The sequence below is a fragment of the Manis pentadactyla genome, chromosome 4, assembly GCF_030020395.1.
Source record: "Manis pentadactyla isolate mManPen7 chromosome 4, mManPen7.hap1, whole genome shotgun sequence".
In the NCBI taxonomy this organism is placed as follows: Eukaryota; Metazoa; Chordata; class Mammalia; order Pholidota; family Manidae; genus Manis; species Manis pentadactyla.
Genome location: NC_080022.1, coordinates 29013683 through 29027070, shown reverse-complemented (window position 1 = coordinate 29027070; position 13388 = coordinate 29013683). Strand labels below are relative to the sequence as shown.

General features: G+C 41.1%; 1 protein-coding gene across 4 annotated transcripts in view; it reads left to right on the top strand.

Annotated features, from left to right (window-relative positions):
- MTF1 (metal regulatory transcription factor 1) overlaps positions 1 to 13388 on the top strand; it is a 40895-nt gene that overhangs the window by 6900 nt on the left and 20607 nt on the right. For all 4 annotated transcript variants that reach the window (XM_036876605.2, XM_036876604.2, XM_057500015.1 and 1 more), the window contains exons 3-6: positions 8920 to 9158; positions 9927 to 10058; positions 12013 to 12086; positions 12563 to 12699. In XM_036876605.2, coding sequence (XP_036732500.2) covers positions 8920 to 9158; positions 9927 to 10058; positions 12013 to 12086; positions 12563 to 12699 — 582 coding nt within the window. The remainder of the gene's footprint in view (positions 1 to 8919; positions 9159 to 9926; positions 10059 to 12012; positions 12087 to 12562; positions 12700 to 13388) is intronic.

The window sequence follows — 13388 nt, the reverse complement described above, 5'->3', positions numbered from 1 at the left end:
TATACCAAATATGTTCCTCATGCTGCGTCAGAGTATTCCCACACATTGATTAGGAAAGACTATCTTTTTCTACGAAGAAGCATAGTTACAGTTATGGTTTATGAATTAGACTGCTTGCTGTATTATTAGTCAGTGACACTCCACAAGGAGATTTTTTTAGTGTGACAATTTTGAGTGTAAGAATAAGGGGAAAAATTTGACTCTAGTGTTTCAGAGCCTTTTTGTAATGTGTCCTTTACTTTGGGAGACCTAGTTCCAATTTCATTCCAGATTTCCTCATTGTCAGTTCCTCAGGCAGGGGAATGATCCACTCAGACAGACACACTAGGATGTTGTTGACTTGCCCAGAGGGGGGCCATTCACTGTTAGTGTTTGCATACTGTGATTACATTTCCTTATAGGTTCCCTTCTGAACTCCCGTGGAATTTCTGTTCAGAACGAGGACAGGGACTGTTTCTGCTGGACATTGTAGTATTAAGAATCATTCGTTCTTTCCACATGTTTTTACTTATTGTGTATCTACTTTTGTCGAATATCATCAGGGACAGGAAAATAGTCCCTGCCCTGAAGGACTTGAAGGCTAGTAGGGAGACTGCTAGAGACTGTGTGCAAGGTTTTGTAGGAATCCAGGGCCGGAAGTATTTTCCATTTACCACCAAATGAATCCATTTTAGTGCTGTCCCCTACATGCCTATATATGTGTTCAGTACCTCTCTGCAGCCTTCAGCATTGCTATCACTGGTCTGGAAAGGGACAGGGGTAGTTTTGGTACAGACTGGCTTTACAACGTGGTATGGCAGGAATAACAGGTCTCAGATTTATATTTTGTATTAGCTGTACTTGTTGGGTATTGCTGAAATTTTGCTATTGTATGACATTTGAGAAAGAACACAAATTTTAATGTTTTTCTCTTATTTAAATCAAGCTTATTCTTAAAATAGTTTCTTCTGTGATGTGCAAATTGATCATTTAGATCTACTTTCCATCTTGGTTTTGATATATACTCTGTGGCCTTGGGCAAGCTGCTCTGTTTCCTCTTTTGTAATATTGAAATAAAAATGTCCCATTGCATTTTTTGAAGATGAAATGAGGTTTATTCACGTATAAATATACAGTAGTATATGCGTAAAACATTTAGCAGAGTCGTTGGTGCAGGGTGGTTGTTCAGTAAATGTACACTTCCTCTTCCTGGTAGAAGAGAAAGTTCTACGTGATTCTTGAAGGATGTACAGAGGTGATCTCTAGTTTAGAAAGGCGTTAAAATGGTCTTTGCTGGGAACACTTTGGAAGCATTTTCCCTTCAGACAAGGTTGTAAGTTGTGGTTGGGTTCTAGGATAGCCTACAGAACTCCCAGTAGCCTCTAATTAGCTGCACTGTCATATTAATACTGCCAAGGAATGTGAACCACCATTTATAACCATGTTTTAAAATGAGAACTAGTTTGTAGTCCTTTTGTAGGGTTTCTGTCAACGCCAGCCTTTGCCACAGGTCATCTGCTTTCATACTCAGCTACCTTTGACTTCCTTAGCACCAGATCACTGAAAATTACTTCCATGGTGGGAGCTGGGGCACCAGGCAAAGCTGAAGCCTCTTTAAAAAAAAAAAAAATTATTGAGATACAATTCATATGTAGCATCATATTTGTTTGATGTGTAAAACATAATGATTCCGTATTTTTATATATTGTGAAGTGATCACCACAGTAAGTTTAATTAACATCCACCACCACACATAGAAATTTTTTTTCTTGTGCTGAGAATTTTTAAGATCTACTCTCCTAGCAACTTTCAATACACAATATGGTATTGTTAACTGTAATCAACATGCTGTACATTACATCCCCAGGACTTGTTATTTTAGCTGAAGGCTCTTATAGCTAAACAGTGAGCACTTACTATGCTGCAGTGGCAGTGGTAAGAGGGTAAGATATAAGATGGCTAAGCGTCTGTTGAGGGCCTGCTATGTGCCAGCCAATGTGTTAGGGGCTTTAATGTAGTTTTTTATTCAGTTTTCATAACAGTCTTATAAAATGATTAGCCCTCATTTTACAGATGAAAAAACTGAGGCTCATAAATGTACAACTAACAAGTGGTAGAACTGAGATTTGAAGTTAGGACTTTGTGGATGCTGAAGCCTATGCTTTCTGTCAGAACATACCACCTGTGCAAGGACAGGGAGAAACAGACTGAGATCTGTTAGCTGCGAAAAGGGCTGAGAAAGGGGGGGCAGCAGGGTGGCATTAGTCTGGAAGGGCAAAAGTTGAAGAGTGGGTACACCTGTATGAATTCAGCTCTGTTGTGGGCAGTGGGAGGCCTGGGGAAGAAACAAAGTGAGTTCAGAGGTCTTGCATTCTATGTCATGCTCTTTGGTTGACACTGTGGAGTAGAAGAAATGAGATGGGTGCCAGCCTAGGAACAGAGTTGGTATCAGCAAGAGGGGAAAGGAAGTCCCAGGAGGAAAGGGCTGCTCCTACAGCCCTAACAGCCAGTCAGTCATTGATTTGCTGCACAGAACCAGAGATTCCCTTTCCCTATTGAGGATGGAGCTGCCAGTGTACATAGAATCTAGTTTCAGTCTCATTTCTTTTTCCTTCAGGAAAAACTAGCCTTTTTTCTTCTCTGAATTTTTTTAAGCCTTTGTCTCCCAGAGTTCCAGTGTTTAATTTCTCATTTTTGCTTATCTCATTCACCTTTCCTGTTCTGATTCTTTTGATGTAACAGGGTGTCTTGCCAATGGGTTTCAGCCCCGGGCAAGTTCACTATGGATTCAATGAGACCAAAGAAATGACAGTAGAACATTCTTGGGGTGAAAGGGTTATACCAACTTTATTCCCACGGTGGCAGGTCAATCACTAGAATCCCTTCCACTCAGAGCAGTTCTGCATGCAGCAAGCCGGTCTCTGCCTCTGGGCCTCTCTGCCCGTGCTGCCACCATTCCAGCCTCTGCTATGCTCTCCTGGAGCCTTGCAGCCATGCCACCATGTTGCCCAGAGCACTGGGCCGAGCTCTTTATATAGAGTCAATAACAACGTATTGCCCACACATGTGTAGTGAGCTAGCCAACCAGAGCCAGATGAGAATCCTGGCCGTAGGAACCTTCACTTTATCCACACAAGGCAATCATCTTTGTTAAATATTTCTCTATTCTAGAACTACTTAGAACACTTTGTAAATCAACATGCTTCCTGCCCCATGTAGCAATAAACCCCATACTTGGTGAGCCTGACCTGTGCTCCCTCTGTGCTCCTTAACTTAGTAATCAATAGCTATTTTGAGGCCACATGGGCACATTACAGTAATGCAATTCTTAAGCTCTTTTGAAGAAATACATTTTCTTTATTATCTAATGGAATCTTCAGTGACATTATGTTCATATTGCAGATAGCTAATTAATTTTGATAGACAAATTATGTGTCAGATCTCCCTCAAGTTCTTTAAATTCAGCTTGGCTATCACCTCCTTTGAGAAGCCTTTCTTAGTCATCCCTAAGTCTACATTAGGTGCTATTTCTCTGTATTTCTCTCTGTTCTAACATACATTATCAGCACAACTTCTCATCCCAAACTTTTCTTGTCTGTTTGATCCTTGTTTTGACTTTGGGCTCCTTGAGAGCAAGGGCTGTTTTTTTTTAATTCCTAGCATCTGAAACAGTATAATCCCTGGGATGTGATTTTTTTAAATGCATACAAGCATGATAAACCTTAATTGTATTTTAAAGTACCAAATGTTGCAATAGCTCCTTTACATAACCATGAAAACTTATGTATTTTTTGCAACTTCCTGTTCTGATCTTGTCTGAGGAGGTTTAGTTTTTCCTTTTTTGTGAAATTTGGTAGTATTTAAAAACAATTCTGAAAGACACAGAATAGTGACTTTCATTTATTGCCTCCCTCCAGATGGGGAGAGCGATTACTCATGTTACTCGTGTAAGCAACATATCACGGGAAGCAGGCATTTGCTTTGACATCAGCTGTCTCTCCTACCTTTAAATGCAAACACCTTCCCTGGTCAGTGTCCTTTGCTAACTTTCTCTCCTCTTTCTCTTCTCAGACAAGTTTCCTGAAAAAGGAGTTCTATTTATTGTCTCCAGTTCCTTGCTTTTCTCTGACTTCTCAGCCCATTACATTTTGGCTTCTGTTCCTACCTCTCCAATGAATCTAGTCTTCCCAGGGCAATTTATGACCTTATGAGTCGGCAAAATCCAAGAAATGCTTTATCAGTCATCTCTGCTACATTTGACCTAGTTGATCATCCTCCTTGAAAGTCTGTTCCTTGTCACTTGTCACTAGTAATCCTGTCACTACTTTCATCAGCATTTTAAGTCCTGCTGGTTTTGCTCGTTTGTTTAGTCATTCATTCCTTCTTTCAACAAGTGTGAATCGAGTGCCACTTCTCATAGTCCTTGAGGCTATGGCAGTGAACAAGACAAATACGGTCTCTGCTCTCGTGGAGCCTACAGTCCAGCTAGAGAGAAGCCATTCATTCATTTAACTCATCAAATGTTTATTAGTGCCTCCTGTTGCTATTGCTGTGCCTATCAGCTAAATACATAATGATGTAAAGTGTTTAATTATGTAATTATTTAATCTCAATGGTATCACATGCTTTAAAGAAATACAGGAAGCTATGAGAACCTATAATAAGCATAAAATGTTCTAGTTTGGGGTGAGGGAAGGGATCAGCCAGCGAAGAGTTCCTTAAGGTAGGAATATTTAATGGAAGCTTGAATTGGCCAAGGAAAACACCTGGTTGGGAGTAGGGGTTGGCAGGGAAACAGGGAGGGCTAGTTAATTATTGATTGCCCTGTTACTTATAAAGTTATCAACTGCTGTAGCATCTTAAGAATGAAATTCTGCTCTTATCATTTGCCATGTACTCTCTGGTTGAGATGTGTAGACTTTCTTGTTGTGGCATTCACAGTCGTGCTTCTCCTTCCTGGCCAGTGGTTATTTTGAAATCTCTATCTGCAGAACCGGAGAGGTTTTTAGTCTTGATGGGAAATTAGGATATATGCATGAGAGGATAAATAACAATGTAAGTTAGATGTCAGATGAGTGGTATAGTTAAATATTATTGGAATTCAGAGAAAGGCACTCTCTCTGAGACATGGAGTGATTGTAGAGTGAGGCTTGAATTGCAGGAAGAGAGAGGCTCAGAAAATCAGAGAAGAAAAGAACCAGGCATTTCCAGGAGAGGGAAAAGAGAGCAAAGGGAGGCAAGAGGGATTCAGTGTTGCAGCTAGGTAAGTGTGTACTGTCGCTTGTAGGCCTAGACAGAGCCTGCTCTTGGACTGGCTCCAGAGTAATGCGATAGAAGATGAAGGGGACCTGGGAAGGATGTGAATATCAGGCTAAGGAACTGCGACTTTACTGTTTGGGCAGAGAGATGGCATGCATAGAGCACTGTTCTAGAATAAACCTGGACAAGGGGTTCTGAATTCATTTTGACAGCTGTTTACAGAGCACCTCCTGTGTGGCAGTGGGAGAGTAAAGAATGAGTGAGTGAGAGAGCACCTGCCTAAGGAACCTTAGGACTTGTGCAAGATCATACTGGGGGTTGGACAGATGAGGGGCGGGAAAGGGGAGGGAGGGGGAGGAGTCAGGGCTCTCGCTGCCCCAACCCCTCAGGTCTTAGGGGTTGGCAAACTATGGCCCACAGGTCTAATCCATCCAGATACATGTTTTTGCAGAATGGTTTTTACACTTTTAAGTGATTTTTAAAAATAGAACAGTATTTCATGATACATGAAAATGGTATGAAATTCAGATTTCACTGTGAATAAAGTTTTTTTGGAGCACAGCCTTGCTTCTCCATTTATGTATTATCTATGGCCACTTGCACATAGAGTAGCAGAGCTGAGTGGTTAGAACAGACTGCGTGGATCACAAAGCCTAAAATATTTAGTATTTGGCCCTTTACAGAAACCTTGTCCACCCTTGAGTCATACCCATCCTTTTCTCAGTTCCTCTGTTCTCTGAAACTGCATGTCCCTCTTCCTACCTGAGGCTTTTCCCACCACCCAGGCTTTTAAATAGCCTTCTCTTCCTTATGTTCCTCCCCAGATCCTCAGTGTCTGTTTCTTCAAGGACTTTCTCCTTCCAAATATGCTCAAGATCTATCCTACTTAAAAAAATCAACAACCTCATCAAGTCAAAAGTCCTCTCTTGCTGCTGCTCTCTTGTCTCTACCTCCACTTCTCCTTTCAGATATTCACCTTAATATAGATGTCAGACCCCAGCCGACTTAAAGTCATTAGTGAATTCCTAGATGCTGGATCCAGAAGTTTCCCCAGTCCTTGTCTTCCTTGTTTTCTCTGACATTGAACATTCTGATCATTCTCTTTTCCTTGAGACCCTTTTCCTATTGGCTTCATTCTCTTTTGCTTCTCTTCCTTTTTTCCCAGCCCTTTCTTCCACTCACCCATCAGTGGCTTCTCTTATTTTACCAGTATCTTGAACTTTTGACTTTCAGGGGTCTATCTTTTGTCCTTTTATAGGAGCTATTATTTTATTGAGTATCTACTATATGTCAGTCACTGTATTTAAATGCTTTATACAAATTATTCCTAATCCTTACAACACCTTAAAAAGATAGATTTTGTTTCCTCTGTTATAAGTGAGGAAAATGAGGCTTAGTGAGCTTAATTAATTTCCCCAAGGTTATACAATAAGTGGCAGAGCTGGAGCTTGCACCTGAGCCTACTTTAGTATACAGATAAAGTCAGCTGTTCTGTGTACCCAAGACTCTGGCCATAAACATCCTTTTTAGCTTTCAGCCTATATGTCTGGCTGTCTATTAGACATTTCTACCTGGAAGTCTTGGCAGCACCTCAAACCCAATTCATCATTTCTCCTTTGCCCCCCATCCAGCCCCAGCTTGGTAGTATGAGCATTTATTTAGTCTTCCAGGCCATAATCCTGGCAGGTGATCTCAACTTCACTTCTCCCTGACCCCTTCCACTCCTTAGCACCCAGTTGTCACTTCAGCCAGTCATTTCTTCCCCTTTAATTTCTCTGGAATTTATCTCTCATAGTATCCAGTCACTTCCCTGGTTCAGATTCTTCTCATCTCTGTCCTGGACTGTTGTCCCTTTTCTCTTAATTTCTGCCCCTTCATCTAGTCTCTTACCCTTCCACTCTATCCTCCACAAGGCTATCAGAATGATCTCTCCTAAACCCCAGATCTGCTTGTGTTGCTATCTTGGTTAAATCCTGTTGGTGGTTCTTTGTCCTGTTCCTCTATTCCATAGCTTCACTAAGGAGGCCTTGCCCTATTTTTCTAGATTCTTCTCCTCCCAGTCTCTCACATACTGCAAGTGTGGTTGGTTCACTGTACCAGCACACTCAGTTGACCTTTCCATGCAATTCCCAAGACATTTCCTCTTTCTAGAATGCCCTTCTCTTGCTGGTTTGTCTGAGGAGCACCTCAGTCAACCCCTAAAAAAGTAGACAAACACTCAAGCAAAAAAACCCCTCAGTTAAGAGAGAATACCTTGGCTTTTGATCCTTCTCTGGTTTCATCTTCTGAGAGGGATTAGGTTTCACTCTTTGATGCTTCCTAAGCACCTTGGGCATGTAATGTTGTCTGGCTCAGCGCAGTGTTTAGTAATCTGTGTCCATCTGCCTCCTTAAAGCAGATATCATTGTTCCCTTTTGTATCTGTGGTTTCTAGCCTGTGGCCTGGGACACAGTAGTTCAGTACTTGAATGAATACTAAATAATGTAGTTGGAGATACGGACTAAGGCTTTGGAGAAAGGTGAGGGTTAAAGGATGAAGATGTTTGCTAAAGCTGAGGAGTAGCTAATATTAGCACCCTGATATATACAGCATCAGGTGATTTACAAAGCATTTTCACGAATGTTTTATCTCATTTTGTGTCACTTAAATGCTCTGTGAGACAGGCAGGGCAGGCATTAAAATTCACATTTTTAGAAGTAACTTGAAGCTCTGAGAAATGAAGCTACTTCCTCAAGGTCTTGAACATAAGTGACAGATTTCAGTCTTCTCCAGGCAAGTCTAATGCTGTTTCCCCTGCACCTGTGTAGATATGGGAACATTTAGGATATGGGAAGTAAGTTTTGGAATAAACTTAGATTTAGAGGGCAAGGGAAAGGAGTGCTCAGAGAGGAAGGTAAAGAGAGCCCCAAGGGATTACTGTGCTTTAGAGGACATGTTTTCAGAAGGAGAGGGCATCATCAAAGAGATATTTTTGCAAATAAGTGAAGGAAAATGGGGAAGGTGAAAGACTTTGATCACCAGGAAGTGTAAGAGAATGATTTTGTACAGCGAAGCTCGCTTGCCAAATGGTTAAGAAATACATGGGCATTGAGGGAAATGGAGGCACACTTGTATACCACCCTTCTAAGTTTGGTGGTAAGAGGGAAAGCAAGAAGCTGACAGTTTGAGAAATGCCATACTGCCAGATATGCTGAGAAATTCATGATACATTTTGTGACTTGGAACTATGCAGTAGAAACTATGCTAGGGAAATACTGCTTGATGACTAAATACATAAATTTCAGGATGTTTTAGACTCAATTTAACACTGGTCAGTTCCAATCAAGGTATAGTGCCATAGGGTAGGGAGTTTAGTCAGGCCTTGAAATGAAGCCAAAATTTTACTTGTCAACTGTAACAGAATGTGCTCACCTTTAGAGGATAGATACATATTAGAGCCTGAAAACCCCCTTCTTATATTCATTTAGAATAGTCACCTACTACAAGCTTATTTCTTCCCCATTACTCATCATTCGTTGTCCAGGTGTGATGTGATCAATGGGAAGATTTCCCCACTTTGTTGTTTAAGGGTGTTTCCTGTGTATTTGTATCATCCACATCTGCTAGACCCTAAGCTCCAGGGGGAAGTTAGGCCCTGAGCAGCTCTTTTGTCCTTCTGATGAGGTGTTCTCTGTCTGCCAGGTAAAGCGGTACCAGTGCACCTTCGAGGGCTGTCCCCGCACCTACAGCACAGCAGGCAACCTGCGCACCCACCAGAAGACTCACCGAGGAGAGTACACCTTTGTCTGTAATCAGGAGGGCTGTGGCAAGGCCTTCCTCACTTCCTACAGCCTCAGGATCCACGTGCGAGTGCACACGAAGGAGAAGCCATTTGAGTGCGACGTGCAGGGCTGTGAGAAGGCGTTCAATACGCTATACAGGTCGGCTTCTTTCCCTAGCCTCTGACCCTGACTGTGGCATGACTGCAGAGTTCTCTCCTTGCACAGTACATGTGTGTACTTTCAGGGCTTAAAAGAGCACAGCAATGCTCAACTGGTTAAAATTCACTAAAAGAGTTTGTTGTTTAAAGATCGACATGGTTTGGGTTGGTTAAAGATGATAGTCATTTGTGTTTAGATTTGCATTTCCTGGAGTGAAATTCTGGCCTGGGGATTTTAGTATTTGGCTTAGAGTAATACCTCTCCTTGGCTCAGATCTTAGTACTAAGGCCTCTGTCATTTTCTTTCCTACCTCATCTTTTCTACTCTGAGAAATGGGGAGTGGCCCACTCATTAGCCACTTCTCTCCCACCATTTATATCAGGAGACATATTGGTCTTCAGCATTGGGCCTAGAATAACAAACATAACAATAGTTAACACTTATGAAGTGCTCACTGTGTGCTAGGTACTGTTTTGAGTGCTGATCCTCACAGTAGCTGATAAATAAATGGAAGCACAGAGAGATTTTGTGACTGGCCCCAGGTCCCCTATCCAGTAGGAGGTGGGACCAGGTCTGGCTCCAAAGTCACAGTCATACCACCATGCTATAATACTTCTCTGCATTTTTCTTCAAAATTTTCTGGATACTAATGTTCTATGGATTTAGAGTTCTTATGCACGTGATCCTGAAGCTTCATGAAGCTGATGTGCAGAGGCTCTGTACTATAGTACTTTATGACAAAGGGAATTTCTTGGTAATATCTTGCAGGCTGAAAGCACATCAGAGGCTTCACACAGGGAAAACGTTTAACTGTGAATCTGAAGGCTGCAGCAAATACTTCACCACACTCAGTGATCTGAGGAAGCACATTCGAACCCATACAGGAGAAAAGCCATTTCGGTAAGACTCCTGTTTTCTCTTTGTTACTGATTGGGTTTTAGCTAGGTGTTTTGATGTACTCTCAAATTCTTCAAAGTGGAAAGAAAATGTCTTTCTGTAGTTCTCTGGCAGTGTTAGCTCTGCCCAGGACAGCTGTACCCAACTACTGCAGGCTGGAGGAGTGGTGATAGATTCTAAGAGCATCCTTCTCAGGATGGTGGCCTCTGCCTCCTCTTGCCCTTTATTTGCAAGAAGCATTTGTTGAAACTCAATTATGTTGTAGGTACTTTTATCATTGCTAGAGAAATACCAAGACCCAGGCTTTCCTCTTGAGAACTTTAGTCTGATGGACAAGAACCATAGGCAACCAGACAGGAACTGAGACTGAGGTGCGCAGGTGCTTTGAGCACAGGGGAGGGATACCTGCCTAAGATGGGAGGGGAGGACTGCAGGAGAGGGGATATGAGGGGAAGAATCGTTGAGCTGGTGGTGCAGGCGTTTTATTTTGTCACTTGTTCTCTTGTTGCTTTGTAATATCTCGTGTGTGTGTGCACAAACATACAGAAGCATCCGTTTTTATCTATGTATTTTAATTTCTAAATACACATGCATATATAATAGATACATATGTAAATGTATAAACTTGAAGGAAGGACTTGTATCATCCACTTTTTTCTGTGCTCATAACATTTAGCATTGTTCTGAGCATTTAATAGGGATTCAGAAATACTGTGAGATGATTATATAGCATTTCTTATGAGATAATCAGTTTGTAAGGATTCTCCTTAAATATAATATAGATATGTGACTGAAAATTGCCCATAAACAATGTCTTTGAATTTTGGCAGGAGAGATTACTGTTATGTTCATGTCATTAAGTATGCCACCTTCCCTTCTGAAATCATTCATCTCCTTATTAAAGAAATTTGAGTCTTTAGGGCTAGTCAGTTCTTAACACTGATTAAGTGGAATTGTGTTCTAAAATTACAGGTGCATTCCTGAGTCATGGCGCATCTAAAAGCAGGACTGTTTAGGTTCTAGTTGGTCACTCTCCAGGTGCTGTGGAGAGTGTTAGTTTTCCCTTCATAGGGCTGTTGAGATACTATGATTTCTATTCCAACACATGCACTTTTGTGATGATTAAAACTTAACTTTTATTGGCTCTCAGGTGGGACTTTAGACACAATGGTTATTTGTAATTAGAAAATAAAATTCTTTAGAGAGGCTGTCTATTTAAAGAAATGAAATATTTCAGCTTAAAAGAATTGAATTCATTCATTCAAATCATGTTGAAAAGCCTGCTATGTGCATGGGCCACAACAGATGTAAGGAACTACATGAATCCTGCCCTCAAAGAATTTACAATCTAGGAGAACAGATAACAAATGTATACACCTGGAGATAAAATAAGATTGGGAATGACACGTGCCTTAAAAGAAGCATGTAGATAAATGCTGGAGGAGTTCTGAGGAGGGTAGAATGACTCTAGCTTTGGTTATCAAGAAAGTAAAAGAAAGACGGAGGTTATAAATACATGATTGCAGCCAATATGCTCCAACTGCTTTTGTTTTAGGGTTCTATTTCAGGCTCCATGCCTATGTGAGAGCCACGATACCTACTGTTAGGTTTCCAGATGTCCTACTGACAGATTTTCTGTATGGGCTCTAATATAGAGAGTCAGTAGAATTCTATCAAGTAATCTATTAAAAGGCTTTTATTGTCAGGGCTCTCAACACGTGCTTTACCAGCAGGACCAGAAATACTTTTCCTGGGCAATCAGCTCCCTCTGATCTCAGATTTGTCACCTTACTTTTCCAGGGACCTGTCGTCATTCCCATCTCTAAAACTAGTTCCACCAACCTGATCTTAGTGTTCTGAACATTTGTTTTTTGAGTTTGTGTTTATAAGAGGTGTTGAAGATAAAGGTCTGTTAGCTAATGAATGCTGTTTCTCTTTCCCTAAACACCTTATTTAGGTGTGATCATGATGGCTGTGGAAAAGCATTTGCAGCAAGCCACCACCTTAAAACTCACGTCCGTACACATACTGGTGAGTTGAGGCTAATTTTTATTTTTCATTTTAACCTTCACCAAGTCAGTAAATATCTGTGTTTCTGTTGAGACCTGCAAAGCTTTCTGGAGGGAATGAGCCTAATCAGCTTAGCCTTCATCTATAACATTTGACTTTTCTTTCAGAAGGTGAAAGAATCTAAAAGTTGGGCTTAGGAATCCAACCTGAAGAAATGAAACCAACATAGAGATACTCAGGGGAAGAATCTAATCTTTTTTAGGTCCTTTAGAGAAAAAACCTAATCTTTAATCTTCCGAGAAGCAGGCAATTCTCAGTGCTTTGCTCTGTGTTAAGTTGTAGGACTGAGATGATTAACATGTAATTTATTCAATTTATAATGACTGTTACCTGAAACCTCATAAGAATATTTACTTCCCTCTGTAAGGGAAAAGTAGATGTCTTAAACCAATGAAATGACTTTATGTTAAAATTAATACCACTTGTCATTCTTGCAGGTGAAAGACCCTTTTTCTGCCCCAGTAACGGCTGTGAGAAAACATTCAGCACTCAATACAGTCTCAAAAGTCACATGAAAGGTCACGATAACAAAGGACACTCATACAATGCACTTCCAAATCACAATGGATCAGAGGTGTGTAGTGTTTTGTCTCTTGTTTTTATCTGGACACCAGAGAAGGGCAATGATTGCTTGTGTATCAAAATAAAAGGTTAAAACATCTTTTCTGTGTATCTGTTAGTGAGGGGGAAGAAATCAGGGTCAAGATCTATGTCTTTGTGTTGGAGTGGTGGAAGCCAGAAATTTCAGCAGGCTCCCTGTGCTTCAGCTTCTGAATCAGCTCACTTCCTTTCCATCAGGTATGATGGAAGAAGTGTCTTGAAACCACAGGTCTCAGAATGGCTTCCAAAGGGCCAGCCAGATGTTCTAAAGGTTATTATTTTCCCATTCATGTCCATGAAATGGTGTATCTGTAGTTGAGTTTGGGACTTGAATTGATGCTTGGCTTCACACATCCATTAATCCATTATTAGTGATGGATGGTCTTGATGGTCCCTTGCCCTTTCGAATTGTCCACAGACCAAAAGGTTAGAGAGCCTCTGACTTAAGGCACTGAACCACAGAGCAAGCCTCTGAGGAATTTTAGGCTGTTCTGCCTCTTCCTTGCCAGGCCTTTCCTCCATATTTCCCTCTCCTCTGTAGCTCCATTTCAGAGAGCTCCTGGGATGAATTTATCAGTACCACTTCTAGTGTGGTGTTGGGTGCTTACCTTATATCTTTTCAACCTAGGAACTGAGTGCTATTATTTTAATATTTCTTAAAGA